We start from the raw sequence: 16,499 nt of genomic DNA, 5'->3' as shown, positions 1-16,499 counted from the left end.
CCCACCACTGGCAACCCATTGTTATTTTTGACGTGACCGCCATGTTTCTGGTGACAAACAAACCAAAAACTGGCTTCACTTTTGGAACGTGTGTTTTAAATGGGTGCATTCAGCAGACACAATCGCTAACTAATCGATTAGTGATTTTCTGCTGAATGCCACATAAATTGTGACATTCAGCATGTAAATCACAAATCGATTACTAATCGATTAGTTAGCGATTGCGTCTGCTGAATGCACCCAATGAGTGTTACCCGTCCTCTCTTTTTTCCTTGTCTAATTGTATATACCATGATACAAACCAAAGACGTACGACGTAGATATATTAAAATTATGTGACATATGACAGAAGCTCGAAACAAATGACAATCGATGAAAAGCCCTATGAACGTCGTTTGAAAGCTTGTCGGATGTGTTCATTTAATTAACAATTTATTTATATTAATTAATTACATCAATAACGAAAAATACGTTATCCCAATTACATCGGCCATTTTCATGCAACTGCACTATCACCGCGAATAGGTGGCTGTGATTCTGGTTGTCACCTGCTTTTAGACATACCATGAAAGTAGAAATTTTCACTGTCAGTCTGTCAGTCTAGGTTGTCAATTCTATGGTTAAATTTCGTGTTGTATGGGTTGACCAAATATAGGACAAAATAAATTTATTGGAAAAACAAGAGGAAGAGGCGAGGAAGAAAACTAGAAAACAGAAAAAAAAAACAGTGTACTCAAAGATGGCAGATACAAATTTGTTGGAAAATTCTTCAGATTTATCGAAGTTAAAGGTATAAATATGTTGATACAGAATGATGCTTTGTTATGGGTTCCTAAGTTACTATATCAGACGATTAACTTAAGGAAATATTGTTTATGGAAGTTTGTAAAGGTTATGTTTTCGTTTCTAGGTCCCCGATTTAAAAAAGGAACTAAAACAGCGAGGACTGAGCACTACCGGCAATAAAAATGAGCTTATAGAGAGATTGCAAAATGCTGTTAAATCAAATGAAACAATTAATAGCGAATGTGTAGATGACCTAGAGGAAGATTTATTAAATGTAAGCTAATTTTTTATGTATTCTAATAATTGGCGCCAGTATATTTGGGAACTTAATTTTTTATATCTGGGGTAACCCTACCAGTCTATCAATTAAAAAGAGAGTTTTAATTCAAACAAGTTCAAATTTCTTTATTACATATCAATAAATATATATTTATGTATGTCTTGTACCTAAACAATAGTGACCATGTGCAAGGTTTATATAAATAATAACAATAATTGCTACTTTTTTTTATTTATTGACGGGATTACCCCATTAAAAGTTATACAATTAACAATAATAAGTTTATGAGCTAAATATGTACTAATAATACTTTAACAACATTATAATTAGATAACAAATATTAGAATAAGAGTATGTAGGTACTTGTAACCTTAGAACTAACAAAAAAATTAAATAAATACTCTATTTAAATTATTTTTAAACATATTCAGAGATATATCAAAAATTTCAATGTGTTTGTCATTTATAAGTTTACAGTAACGATCTATAGGTGAATTTTGGCCATAACTTGTGCGATGGAAAGGAATATAAAATGTTATAAAATCACCTCTTTGATTTCTAGTTTGTATATCAACATTAATACACTGTAATAGATCACAGCAATCTAAATTTCCATTTATTAAATTATACAAAAATACTAATCCTACTTGATTACGTCTATTTTCTAGTGTATTAAGTTTTAAGCTGTTTTCTATTAATGAATAATCGTGATCTACAATAGTTTCACCTACTTTAAATGCACAGAACCTCAAAAATTTGTGTTGAATTTTTTCAACAGTCATATTATGAACTGCATGGTATGGAGACCATACTATAGAGCAGGGGTGGGCAAAAGCCGGCCTGCGGGCCGGATGCGGCCCTTTTGCTTACTTTACCCGGCCCGTTGAGAAATCCGGCAAGCAATTTTTTAAGAGCATAGGTGCAATGCTTTTTAAAAGCATTCATTTTTTTCGAATCCTGAGAAAACTTATAAGTATTTTTGAAAAATTTAAACTCTGAATGAAATATTACATTATTGCTGAGGGCCGAAAGTCCCTGAAAACATCTATGTATATTTTAATAAGTCACAGGGGTGAAAAAAAGAGGAAATTTTTTGTGTTTTTTAATTTCAAATATTTCATTCAAAAGAAACTGTTTGATTATTCTAAGGGATTTTCAGCCCTCGGTAATAATGTAATCTTTCATTCTGCGTTTAAATTTTTCAAAAAGATTTTTTAGTTTTCTCAGGATTTGAAAAAAGGAATGCATTTAAAAAGCATTGGTCCGAAATTTTGCGCCTACGCTCTTCATCTCTTTTATGCGATTTTGTTGAAATAAACAGTATTAGTATTCGTAGTGTTCAATGAAATGAATCTCTATCTTCTGCTTTTCTTAAAAGCATCTATGTTGAACCCGGTCCAGGCACAAATATTTTTCGGCCAGGGTGTTTGTCGTCTACCAGGACCCTTTTCTTTCGATTTTACCCTTCATAATCAGCTGATGCAACAACTTACAACAACGTACTTATCATTTCTAAGTATGTATCCTTTCTCCTTGCTGTCTTTCTCCTTTTAATGATTTCTCACCATTTCGTTTTCCTAAATTTCCAAATTTTCCTAAAAAGACACATCTCAAAAGCTTCCAGCTTTCTCATTAAGAGGCTACAGTAGCGAGCAACAGGTAGCAGCAAACGCGTTCCAATATTGCGGCTCTAATTTTGAATATTTTGTCGAGATATTTGGCACACATATTCGTAATATAATAAAGAATGGCGGTACAGAGCCCAATTTTAGAAATATGTTAGTACGTGGAAATTACTCTATAACTAAATAAAATATTGAAAAAACGAGCCTGTACCGCCATTAAGAAGAAAAAAATAATAAACCTTCTTCAAATAAACTTTTTTATCGCATGCCTAGATTTTGTGTAATCTTGGAACTACTAAAATTTTTTATTTCTAACAAGAAATCGAACATATTATAACTAAATAACTAATTAGGCAACATAGAGAAATTATCAGTGTCATTTTGACAAACCTGCGTCAGATTTTCTCTAATTTGTTCTGTCATCTTTATTGATATCAGTCCAGTGCAGTAGTGTGTTAATTTAAGAATTCGTTATAGTTGTTTCATAGGAAAATAGTGTTTATTGATAGTTATTTATTATATTTTTGTTGTTGTTGTATAAGTTGTTGGCCTGTTTGAAATAATAGATTGTTGTTAATTGTGTTTTAGTTCAGTTCTATGTAGGTAGGTAAGTATATTTTACGTAAAAACATTTCGAATTCTAATGCGAGTATAAAGATTTAGGAGGATATTTTATTTTTAACATATTATCAATAGTTTAACGAAATGGGAAAAGTTAATCAAACGACAAATAAAGCGAATAATTCCAAGAAAAAGTCCATTAAAAGCCGTGCCAAAATTATAAGAACATCGAAATTGGAGCCACCACAAATTTTAACAATGTAAGTACCTATGAGAAGTAATCTACTGTTGTCATACATAAAAAAAGTGTGAAAAGTTGTTTCCCATGAAAATGAAATTCGTAATAAATCTATGTTTAGGTACAGAAATCCTGACTACAGTACAAATGCCAATTTTTTTTAGGTAGATATTCATAGTCCTGTCGCCAAGGGGGTACAACGGCCTCCTTTATCCAGATGGTCTTACCCAAGATTTTTTTATGTATCTTGACCCGTAGAACACGAATTTGTTGGGTAACAGTTGATCCGGATGTCGATAAGATTGTTATAAACAAAGAACTTGAGGAATTACATAACAGCTATTTCTCGCAAAACAAAACATTTTTTTTGTATTTTTTGGGTCATTCTAAGCAAAAACTGTTCTGACAAGTTTTTTCGTAGGATGCATAGTGTTCGAGATAAACGCGGTTGAACTTAAAATCGAAAAATTGCAATTTTTGAACCCGAAAAAATTTATTTTTGCTAAAGGTGATACAGTAGCGATCAACAGGTAGCAAAAACGCGTTCCAAGATTGCGGCTGTAATTTTGAATATTTTTTCGAGATATTTGGCACACGTATTCGTAATACAATAAAGAATGGCGGTACAGGGCCCAATTTGAAAAATATATTAATATGTGGAAATTACTCTGTAATTAAATACAATATTAAAAAAACTAGCCTGTACCGCCATTAAGAAGAACAAAAAAATACAATTTCTTCAAATAAACTTTTTTATCAGATGCCTAGATTTTGTGTAATTTTGGAACTACTAAAAATTTTTATTTCATTAGTAGTTCCAAAATGACACAAAATCTAGGCATCGGATAAAAAAATTGAAGAAAGTGTATTTTTATAAAAAGTGCAGGAGCTAACAATGCCGAGGAAGATCTATCAGGCTGCATCTCACTTCCCGCCTGTCCAGCACGGTAAAATTCCAACAAAGCTTAGTTCCGAATACTCAGATTACGAGTAGAACTAATCAAAATAATAAATAATCATTCCATGAAGTACGACTTAACCTGGTAGATTTCCCTCGGCCTTCTTAGCTCCGGCAATTCGTTGGCTTGCAAATTTTAGAAGCCACAAGCCACGATTGGTTTAACCAGAAGACTAGTTCTAAGTTTTATTTTATTTTTGATATTGTTAATACTAGAAGTAAAACTTTCGTTCGTCTTTAGCAGATACCGCCACGGCATTCATGCCATCATTTCGTTGTGAACCGATAACGGTAGCCCGAATTTTAGTAGTTCAAAGAGAATGAAATACGCACCTCTGATGGGACCCTAAGAAGGGTTAAAGGGTGTTCTAGAGTGCCTTTGGCGCTCTATGAACTAAATAAAATAAGACTGCTCTCGTTTCGCTTCACAATGAAATTATTATTTATTATTATTTTTTCGTACAAATACCTATGTTAACATAAAATTTTCACCCATTTGGGTTTATTTTTATAAATATTTATTTACTAATAACAAAATTGTTTTCGGTTACTTCCATTTAGCGCGCCTATGAGTTAAATTGTCAATAATATTAATCTTACATAATGTCAAAGATTACCAATGTTGCCAAAGTTTATGATACTATCTCCCGAAGTTATATTTTATTGCTACCTGTTGATCGCTACTGTTTACTCTTAAGTCAGCAGTAACAATCCAATAAACGAGAATAGAGTGGACATACCCTTTTTATTATTATCCCGGTTTTTTATAGGGTTCTCTGGCTTCCGGTTCCCAGTTTCCAGCTTCGTTCGTCCGTCGTTGCGTTCGCCAGGGTGAAGGTTTCTTTTTGACATTACCTTTTGAATGCCACAGAGCTAGGATTGTTTCGGCCATCGACCCTCCTCTCTTCTTTCCCTTGGCGTCAATTTTAAAATTTTTTTTGGCAGCTTGTCGTCGTCCATTCTTTCTGCATGACCATACCAGATCAGTTGTCTCCTTTGAATGTCGTCAATGATGGTTGACTTGACATAACGTTTTACCATTCGATATCAGATTTGCAGATTGAATCTTTGGTTACTCAGAAATTTCCTTATCTTCATTAAGGCTGCTCTTGAATTTCTAAATTTCATTTTTTATCTGGATCCTTGCTATGGCTTAATATAATGGACCACGTTAAAAATTTCGTAATTTTACTGGGAACAAATGGTTCGCATGTACACCCACACCCAACTATGACAATTTATTTTCAGTATTATCTATTATTAACAGTCATATGTCTTTGTCCAAATTCTTTAAAATGATTATTACAGTATTGTTGTCAAAAAAATTTCTTGGGCAGAGAAAAACATCCACCAAAAACATTAGCGTGTGCGCAGCGTACATACTGGGTATGGTATAGGTCTCCGGCCCGGGAGACATTTTGAAAATTCCATTTTGGCCCGCGCTTTAAAGTATTTGCCCACCCCTGCTATAGAGCCATATTCAAGTTTAGATCACACCAAAGAACAATAAACTCCTCTTACAGTGTCAACTGAAAAATTACTACAGTGTCTCAAAATAAATCCTAACATTTTTGAAGACTGAACTGTTACGTAATTAATGTGTTCAACAAAACTCAAACTTTCGTCAAAAATCACTCCTAAATCTTTAACTTTTGAAGCATATTTCAGATCTTCATTATTTATTTTATATGAAGTATTGATCTTCTTATTACCTTTGAAAAAACTAATGTAACAGCATTTTGAGACATTTAGGTTGAGTTTGTTTACTGTACACCAATGTGTCAATCTATCCAGGTCTTCCTGCAGAAGGTGTTGGTCTAAAGGACTAGAAATTATCTTTGATATTTTAAAATCGTCAGCAAAAGCTAAACCATCACTGTTTTCAAAGCAGTCGAAAATAGAATTCACAAACAGATCAAAGAAAATCGGTGAGCAGTGCCCGCCCTGAGGAACGCCCGATGTAACTGCAGTAGAGTTTGACAGAAAGGATCCAACCTTAACCTTCTGCTGGTGGCCAGACAGAAAATTCTTGACCCAGGTGACTGCGGTTATGCCAAAACCAATATCGATGAGCCTCTTAAGGAAAATGCTATGGTCAACTCGATCAAAAGCTTTAGAAAAGTCTGTATACACTGTATCAATTTGTTTAAAGTCTTCCATAGCATTTATTAATCTATTCTGATATAAAACTACATTGGTAATAGTAGATCGACCCGAAAAAAAACCCATGCTGATTCTTATTTATTAAATTTCGACATAACCAACTTAACTGACCACAAACCAAGCTGTCAAAAAGTTTGGAAATAGATGACTGTATGCAAACACTTCTATAGTTCTTAACATTGCTTTTATTTCCGTTCTTGTAAATAGGCATAACTATTTTTCCAGTAATCAGGAAAAACAGATGTTGTCAGGGACAAATTATATAAAACATGCAATGGTTTTGTAAGAGTACAGATACACCTTTTAAGTAGAATATTGGGTATTCCATCAGGACCTAATGTAGTTTTACTAGGTAAACGCAAAATTTTATTATAAATTTCTTGTATAGAAATGTCTGCAAAGTCAATATTTTGTGAACAATTTACAGGTAAAACTAAATTATCCACAGAACTATTTTGGTCTCCAGGAGTGTAGACTGTCTGAAAGTATTCCTTAAAAAGGTTCACAATGTCTTGGCCATTTTCTGCCAACTCTTCATTATACTGCATCGAGTGTGGTAGTGAGTGATTAGACTTTAGGTCGCGCACATACTTCCAAAAGTACCTAGGATTAGTTTTGAACTCATTATTTACATGAGATATATACTGAGACCAGCATACTTCTCTGACTCGTTTGCATTATGTACGTAGTTGACAAAATCTTAGGTAATCTGAATGTAATTGTGATTTACTGTAAGTTTTATGCATTTTTCTCTTTTGAGATGTTATATATCGCAATTCTGGTGAAAACCATTTAGGAAAACTGCTAGATATATATTTTTTCAAAGGTACAAAAAGAGCAATTCCCATAGCCAAGATTTCATAAAAATTGTTAACTGAATCATTAATATTATTTGAGAAACATTGTTCCCACTGTACACCTGCTAAAAAATTATTAAGACCAAAATAGTTTGCATTCTTAAAATCATAGTAAAAATCATGTAGATATAAGGTACTAGAGTCTTGATTGTTAGAAAATGGGTTTAAAGTACATTCATAACTAAAATGGTGCAAACTATCAGCAAAAATAAAATTCTTAGATTTACTAAGTTGTACATTTTTGTCATTTGTAAACAACAGATCCAAATATATATTCCTACTATTGGGTATTTCATTTAATTGATACAGTTGCAAAAAACCAAATTGTTGAGCAAGTCCTACTGCATTCGATGTACCAGGACACTCTACTCGAACTCCATAATCGTCATTAAACCACCTAGCATCTGGTAAGTTATAGTCACCAAATAAATATATTTTATTCAACGGAAACCTTTGCATACTTTATTGGTTGTGTATAATATAATGGGGCCTGCATTGGGACTATGTGCATTATCGTATTATTCGATCGTATTCTCAAGGAATATAGACGTTTCTAGAAGAGACTACACTAAACTCAACACGGATGTTTGCTGTGATTGGCAGTCATCGTCATCTGATTTTGACATAGCCGCTTCGGTATGTTCCGGTCTCTCTGCTCCGAATATAACCTAAATATTGTATTTCTAATCTGTTATCTTTGTTTGTAACACATTTTAAAGAGAGAAAATATTATTCTAGTGTTTTTAATTGTTTTGTTTGGGTTGACAAATTGACAGTAAATCATAAATTTGCAGTAAATATAATTATGTATTAAATTATTAAGTATGTACAATAAAAAAAATTTCCTTTGTCCTTTGGTGATATGTAGGTAAAAATATCCTACTTATATGTGAATGTGTAACTTTAAGCGTTGATTGAGGTCAATACCTCAATCAACGCTTTAAGTCCAATATTTTTGTAAATTTGTCTTTTGGTGATATGTAGGTAAAAATATCCTACTTATATGCGAATGTGTAACTTTAAGTGTAATGTTTTTGTAAATTTTTTATTATTTAGGTAGGTTTTGTTTAGTTAGAGGGTTCTTCCTCTTATTACTTTTATTTCTAGAATATTATTATTACTCTATTTGCCTTACCTCTTGTCGGCTTTCTATTTATTTTCCTCCAAACTTTTTTTGTATCATATCAAAGTGAATACCTTTTACACCCATATGCTGATCAACTGTCGCCCACCACATCTTTTTCAGTCTTCCTCTTCTATTTCTTCCAGGGACTAAGCATCTCTCTGCTATTTGTATGGGATGGTCCTCATCTCTATGTTGCTCATAACGTAACCACCTTAACCTGTTTCTTATTTTGTTTCCAATGGAATCGGCACCCAATTTCCTTTTATATACTCATTCCCAACTTTATCTTTTCCAGTTACTCCACTCTGCCAACAAATAACAAAGCATTCGCATCTCACCAATATACAATTTCTGTTCATCCCAATGTTTTACTGCCAAAAATTCAGTACCATGCATCATAACTAGTCTTAATGCAGTCCTATAGAACTTATTTTTGAGTTTTATTGGTACCTTTCTATCACACAGTACTACACTTACCCCTTCTCATTTCATCCATTTAGCCCTGGATCCCGCGTATGAAAAAAACTTGATTAATAGCAAGCTAAAAATTTGTTAATAGCTTAACGGTATCTAGTCGGACAAACTTTGATGTACGGGAACACTGGAAGTTTTAATTGTGGAACAGTTTAAAAATTTGGAACGCCAGATTACGAAAATGTCCCATGTATTTTGTCTGACAAAACATCCAATTGATTTGTTACCCTTTCATTAAACACTCATGCAAAAATCAGATTGCTATTACTAACATGATTCCTGTCATTTGACATGTTCTTCGGGTTCCACTCATTAAAATGCCCAGTTGGTGATAAACACCAGTCTGATTTTTGCACGCGAGTTTAACGAAAGGTTAACAAATTAATTGGATGTTTTTTTGAACAAAATACATGGGACGTTTTCGTAATCTGACGTTCCAAATTTTTAAACTGTTCCACAATTAAAACTTCCCCTGTTCCAATGTTCCTGTAGTATATGGCATATGTTTCTCACGATTAATAAATACTATGTGCAAGTCTTTCATTTTCTCTTTCTCAAGTTTTTCCATTAGCTGTCTTAAAATAAAAATTGTTCTTATGGACCTGCCTTGCATAAATTCAAAATGACTTTAATTTCTATAACCTTACACTAAATTTTGTTTTCACCATAAATATACGATAATAAAAAATGTTTACTAGAAATACAAACTAAATAAAACACTAAATACCTAATGTTTAAATTTTTTTATTCTTTATTAAAAATCTGGGAAATCAAAGGAGGGGAGGCTCTTATTGGTGCAATGGCGAAGGTAAAACCCCCTCTAAACCCCGCCTGGGACCCAGTATATTTTGATTTTAAAAGTACAACTCTAGTATATAATGCTGTCTATAAAATAACATCATTACTTAACAATTCTTTAAAATTCAGACCTAAATTAAGTATGCATACATAAATATAATCTTATAAGAAATTTCACAATATTATGAATCAAGTAAAATCTATAAAAACAAACTAACATTCTTGTAAATTAACCTATACAACTACAGTAGAACCCTGATCCGTGTGTAGATTATCCGTGCTATGATTACTCAAATTGAATTTTTGAGGTTTTATCAAAATAGAGTCACTATAAATCACTCGACAGAAACTCTATATACAGAAAAGGAGACTCATAATGAAAGATTTATTTTTTCTGTTATCTTTTTATGATAGGTACATATCATGTACAGTCGGAAAAATGAAAGAATACCCATGAACGATCACATCAATCACTTATTTTGTATTTGCTGTCGTTTTCTATAAATGACAAACGTTCGTTATAGAAAAAGACAGCAAATACAAAATAAGTGATTGATGTGATCGTTCATGGGTATTCTTTCATTTTTCCAACTGTATATACATATGTATCATATTACATAAGAAATTAATGATCAGATTATCCATGCTTTTCAATTATCCGTGCCATGTCCGGTCCCGAGGAGCACGGATAATTGGGGTTCTAAGTACTGTATAATAAGAATTTAATACAGATACAAAACAAAAAATATTTGTGAGCTAAAAAACTATCTTAATATCAAATTCAATGTCTACTCAGTTTCTCTTTTTATTTGAGCGAAAAGGCTCCTGCTTCTCAATTTTTCGCTGCCTTGTAATTTCTTTGCCTTTTTCTAAAATTATTCCATTGTTCTTTGAATTACAATACTTCTTTTGGTGTTTTCCTTGATCACAATTGTCAGTTCTAGCTTCCCTCTGAAAAACTCATTAATTTCCTCCTCATGCCTTGATTTGATAATTGAAGTTTCTTCCAAACACCTTGCAGCATCATCTAAAACAGAGTTAGTATTATTTACAAGGTATTTTTCACCTCATATACTTTACAGTTGCACTGGTAACAGTGAATACAAATTTTACAAACTCTACAAAACAATGTGTAAGGCTGTTGTCTCCAATAGACGCTGTAGGCTGCGTATGTCACGCTGTAGGAAAATTGTTCATTTTCGTTCTTTTAATAAACTTTGAAGGACAAAAACTATCTTACAACCTAAAAGAGTTAAAGAAAAGAGTAATTCCAAAACTAATTCAAATTAAGGAGTGAATTGTAGTGGCCACCGACTTAACCGGTGGTATCCAATAGATGCCTTAGGCTATGTACAGTGTTTATTGGAGACCACTGCCTTACACTCACTTTCATCTACCTGTGTTAAAGTTACATCATGTAATATAATAGGATCCCTAAGGGATTTTACCTGAAATTGCTCATGTACTGTAACAAAACGAGCGTTCGGGTATTTATTTACGACTTTATTATTTATTTATACAAGTTTACTTTACAAACTTTAGCTTAAGACTAAACTCTATTTACAAATATGCCCGTATTTATACCCAGTTGTTATTCTGGAACAATCGACGCCCATCTCTAGCTATCAGCTTGTTCCGCCTACGGGACGTACGTTCGAGAAGTCTCTCCTCCTCTCCGCCGAGGCCTAGATCATTCGATTACGTCATTCTCGAGGTGTTTACTGTTATACGGCGGTCGGCCAAGATTTCTCTTTCGTTACACTGCTCCCCTCTTAAGATCTGAGCGTCCCGATCATCAACTCTAGATGAAGGCCCAGGATGGCGGAATTTACAGGATTTTCCAGCTCTGCATACATCCCTAGAAAAGAAGTAGCAGTCTACTGTCTTTGAAGGGTATGACATCTTCGGGTTCATGCAACACACAGTAATTCGTACGCCAGTTTCTCTGAAGATCACTTCAAGCATGCTTCTCACAATCTTCCAATCCAGATTTTCTACTACATGGCCTATTTTTGGTAAAGCCAAATCTTTGATGTCATAATTACACACGATTTTCTTCAAATTAGTTAGAGTACGCCATATGTTCTCGTAGCTTGGCGTGTCCGTATAAGACTTCCTGGTCACCATATGCAGCAAAGATCGAGGACCATCTTCCAATCGCAGTACTCTTCCAATTTTAGGGTGCTGATGTCTTAACTCGTCCAGGCGGCCGAACTTTCTATTGAATACGGACGAGATTCCTTTAGTCATCTCGAGGTCTTGGGCAACACAGTGGGCTAGAGAGACGTATTCTGGAACACCAAACAGATCTTGCTGAACTTCTGTGGTCACGCCGAATCTAGCACTCTTTCTTTCTGCGTAATTTGACATAAATTCCTTAAAACTTGGCTGTGGTGCATCTTTCATCTCCTGTTGGAGGACTCGGGCTTCTTCTGTTTCATTTGAGCCAGCATATGGTGCAAGACGATTTATGTGAATAACTTTTGGTTTACCGTTTGGCAACTTCTTAATTCTGTATATTACGTCATTTATTTTCTTCTTAACTTCATACGGACCTTCCCATTGTCTTTGCAGTTTAGGACACAAGCCGCGACGACGTTGTGGATTATAAAGCCAGACAAGATCACCTACTTCGAAGCTTTCATTCTTGCATCGAGAATCATATTGATCTTTCATTCTGTCACTGGCTATCTGGATGTGTTGTCGGGCAAATTCATGAATGTTGTTCATTCGTAACTTCAGGCGGTCGACGTATTCTTCGCCTGCAACATGTTCCTCGGAAGGTCTGCAGCCAAACTCTAGGTCGCAGGGCAAACGAACTTCACGACCCAACATCAGGCAGGTTGGTGTTTGACCTGTAGTTTCATTTACGGCCGAGCGGTTGTGTAATACATTCACATGTTCATGTGTGTTCAATCATACATTAATTCACTTCATAGTAATATTGAGTTCACAATAGAAACAGAACAGAATAATTCCATAAACTTTCTAGATGTAACAATTACCAGACTACACAACAAACATGAGTTCTCCGTATATCATAAACCTACCCATACTGACACAACTATACACAATTCATCATCCCATCCTACACAACACAAATTAGCAGCCTACCATAGCATGATACATAGACTGACAGAAATTCCTATGACAAAAAATAACTTCGAGACAGAACTAAATATCATTAGACAAATAGCAGTAAACAATGGCTATAACGAACAAACAGTTAACAACATTTTAAACCAAAAACTCCATAAGAAAGCCTTGAAATTAGTGTATCCACCACCACAGAAAAAACCCAGTACCTTCTGCTCTCTCACATATACTGGCAAAATAACAACAAAAATAGCCAGATACATAAAAAAGAAAGGAATAACACCAGCTTTCAGAACTAACAACAACTTAAGCAAACATATTAAAAACAATAAAAGCCGAAAGAGAAAGCAACTACAGAGTGGTGTGTACAAACTAACTTGTGGTGACTGTCCGAAAACTTACATCGGTCAAACTGGCAGAACTTTTGACAAACGGATAGCAGAACACAAAAGGGCTTTCAACAATAGAAAAACAGACACTTCTACATACGCACTTCACCTTCTAGATCATAATCATTCTTTCAATGAAGAGTTTCAAATTCTACATATTCAAAATAAAGGCCTTAAGCTATCACTTTTAGAATCAATGGAAATTAATAAATTGAAACATACAGATATAATTCTGAATTACCAACTCGAGACAAACAGCTCCCCACTCCTCAACCTCTTCAGTTAAAGACTTAAAAAGACAAACACATTGTAAAATATATCACTTGAGAAAGGCACTTTGCCGAAACAGCTGTAGTAATAACATAGTTGTAATAAATTTTGTGGAAGTATAGAAAACAAACGTTTTTCAGTGTTCTATTTACAAATATGCCCGTATTTATACCCAGTTGTTATTCTGGAACAATCGACGCCCATCTCTAGCTATCAGCTTGTTCCGCCTACGGGACGTACGTTCGAGAAGTCTCTCCTCCTCTCCGCCGAGGCCTAGATCATTCGATTACGTCATTCTCGAGGTGTTTACTGTTATACGGCGGTCGGCCAAGATTTCTCTTTCGTTACAGTACTTTCACATTCTTCACATACTATGTGGCACCTCAGTCATTAATTTCTCTACAACCATTTTTTCTTGTATTTTTGACAGATGCATGGTTCTTAATTCTTCTTTATGTCCAGCATGTGTTTTCCAATACATAACTGACGGAAACCTGTCCTTGATCTCTCAGTTTGCAAATCAGTCTGGAGGGACAATTAATGGACTAGATTTCTCTGTCCTAATTTTATAGTTGGGCTTATATCCTAAAGATAGACGAGTACCTATAAGTTTTAATTATTGCAAGTAACAAAGGACTTACCATATCAATGAATATAATATACTCTCCTAACATATATTAAGTTACTTCTGTTACACTCATAGCATGACCTTGATTATACTCATAGTATAAAAAAATCATCTTGTTTCTTTGTGTGAACTGTTCTAGACTTTACATAACTTGTCTCAATTTTGTGCATATCTTTCCACGTCTTCATATTTCCATTCTTGAACAAATTTTTCAAAAACATGAAAGTATCAGACAGACAAAAAATATACTTAATAAATAATACTTAATATACATAACCACAAAAATTTATCAAAATCCATATGTCTATGTCAAAATCAGATGATAACGACCAATCACCGCAAACGTCCGTGTGGACTTTAGTAGTCTGTTGGGAATTTGGGAACACCTCTTCTACTTACGTCTATACTCTGCAAATTTGCATAAATGCGATCGCATCGCTTGAAACGAAAGTCACAGAGTCCCGCTGCTGGATAGCTCAGGCGGTAGAATGTCCGACTTCCACGCAGGTAGGCCAGGGTTCGAAACACAGTGCCGGTGAGAATATCTAGACATTTTTAAATGTCTATAGGCCCCAGGTCGACTCAGCCTGAATAAAAATGAGTACCTTGGGTAAACCCAGGGGTAATAATAGGCAGTTGAAGCATAGCACTGGTCCTGTTATGCTCCTTGTATACCATAGGCCCTAGATATAGCAGACTACCCTACTATAATTCCAAAGCCGCGTTAGTGGTGTAAAACGGGAGACTATATTATAATGTACCTACAGTAAAACCTCCGTTAACCGAAACCTTTTTAACCAAAACATCGTTTAACCGAAATGGCTGACAGTTTCAACAATTTCGTCAATAAAAACTAAATTTTTATCGAAAAATGGAAACAATGAGAATGTCAATTTGTCAACATCATTAATATTACTTTCGTACAACTAAAAATTAAATTCAGTTTAAAATTAGAAATCAACCTCGATGGATGTAATTAGCAATTGCTCCTAAAAAACTGTTGTTTTACAAGCAAATATCAACAATTAATTTTTAAAGTTATATCAAAATAAGCTGAATTAGTACAAGGAATTTGAAGATCATCTTTCTTTTTTGAAAAAACAATATATTTGTTTGTAAATTGCAATAACTGCAATGCAAAGTTTGTACCTTTAGTTTTCTTTTTTAAACAAAAACTTGAAGCAATTAGGACAAATTGATAGTGATAGATAAGTAATTACCATATACCAGTGAAGTGACTTACTATTTTAGTTAAAGGGTTTATGGTTGACATTCTGTTTAATATTCAAATATGGGCAAATGCTTGTTATGCAAGAAAGATGCTGCAGAGGATAAGACTTCTTTCAAGTGTGATGGAAGTAAAAGGGCTCTACATATTAATTGTGCCAGTATAACAGCTACAGAAGTAAGATGTCTTTAATTGGCAGCAGATACTAGGAAATTAAAATATTTCTGTGAGGATTGTGAGCAAGGTTTACTGTTAGTACCAATTTTGAAGTCTATGATTGAAGATCTAAAGATTGAGGTAGAGAAACTTAAGTGTGCTAATGAAAAATCCTTACACGAACAGGATAATCAGATTTGTGATCTAAGGAAGACTATTGATGAACTGAAATGCCACTCCAATGTGCCAGGTTTGCCATTTGAGGAAATGTTCACAGAAATAAATGATAGAATTGTAAAATCTAACAATATTATGTTATTCAATGTTCCCGAATTGAATTCTGTGAATATTGAAGATAGAATAAAACAAGACAGAGCCAAAGTCGAGGAAATTATGAAACAAATGGGAAAAGATGAAGCGTTGGAGGATTTAGTGAAAGTTATTCAAGTAGGAAAGAACACAGGTAGTAAGTCTCGTCCACTTAGAGCTATTTTTTTCCAAAAATGGACATTTTAAGGAATAAGAAAAGACTACAGAACTCAACAATCAAAATAAATAGTGATCAAACAAATATGCAAAGGGATATGTTCAGTAAAGATTGGAAAGAATTAAAAGACAGACAAAATAAAGGCGAAAAAGACATTGCCATAAAATACAGAAATGGTGTACCAAAAGTTGAATCATTCAAGAAAGAAGGAAAAAACTAATTTCATCCCCATTACAAGTTTATTGTCAGAATGTCGGAGGACTTCGTACAAAAATTCAAGATCTGATTAGTTCTATTTTATGTTCTGATTATGACATTTTTATATTTGTTAAAAGTTGGTTACACGAGGATATTTTAGATAGTGAAATTAAAATACCTT

The 16,499-nt window shown here is 33.9% G+C and overlaps 2 protein-coding genes across 2 annotated transcripts in view; one reads left to right on the top strand and one right to left on the bottom strand.

Annotated features, from left to right (window-relative positions):
- The first annotated feature begins 600 nt into the window (after positions 1 to 600).
- LOC126882231 (SAP domain-containing ribonucleoprotein) overlaps positions 601 to 16,499 on the top strand; it is a 46,236-nt gene continuing 30,337 nt past the window's right edge. Inside the window, exons 1-2 of the mRNA XM_050647052.1 lie at positions 601 to 790; positions 911 to 1,060. Of these exons, the coding sequence (XP_050503009.1) occupies positions 740 to 790; positions 911 to 1,060 (201 nt within the window). The 5' untranslated portion in view covers positions 601 to 739. The remainder of the gene's footprint in view (positions 791 to 910; positions 1,061 to 16,499) is intronic.
- On the bottom strand, positions 10,755 to 14,460 carry LOC126882229 (uncharacterized). Its single transcript, XM_050647043.1, has 2 exons — positions 11,315 to 14,460; positions 10,755 to 10,893 (listed from the first exon to the last, which is right to left on the bottom strand). Exon 1 carries the CDS (start codon positions 12,699 to 12,701, stop codon positions 11,565 to 11,567), a length of 1,137 nt encoding a protein of 378 aa, XP_050503000.1. The 5' UTR covers positions 12,702 to 14,460; the 3' UTR covers positions 10,755 to 10,893; positions 11,315 to 11,564.

The sequence above is a fragment of the Diabrotica virgifera genome, chromosome 3, assembly GCF_917563875.1.
Source record: "Diabrotica virgifera virgifera chromosome 3, PGI_DIABVI_V3a".
NCBI classification, from domain to species: Eukaryota; Metazoa; Arthropoda; class Insecta; order Coleoptera; family Chrysomelidae; genus Diabrotica; species Diabrotica virgifera.
Note: the sequence above shows the minus strand (reverse complement) of the source record. Positions and strands in the feature narration are given on the sequence as shown.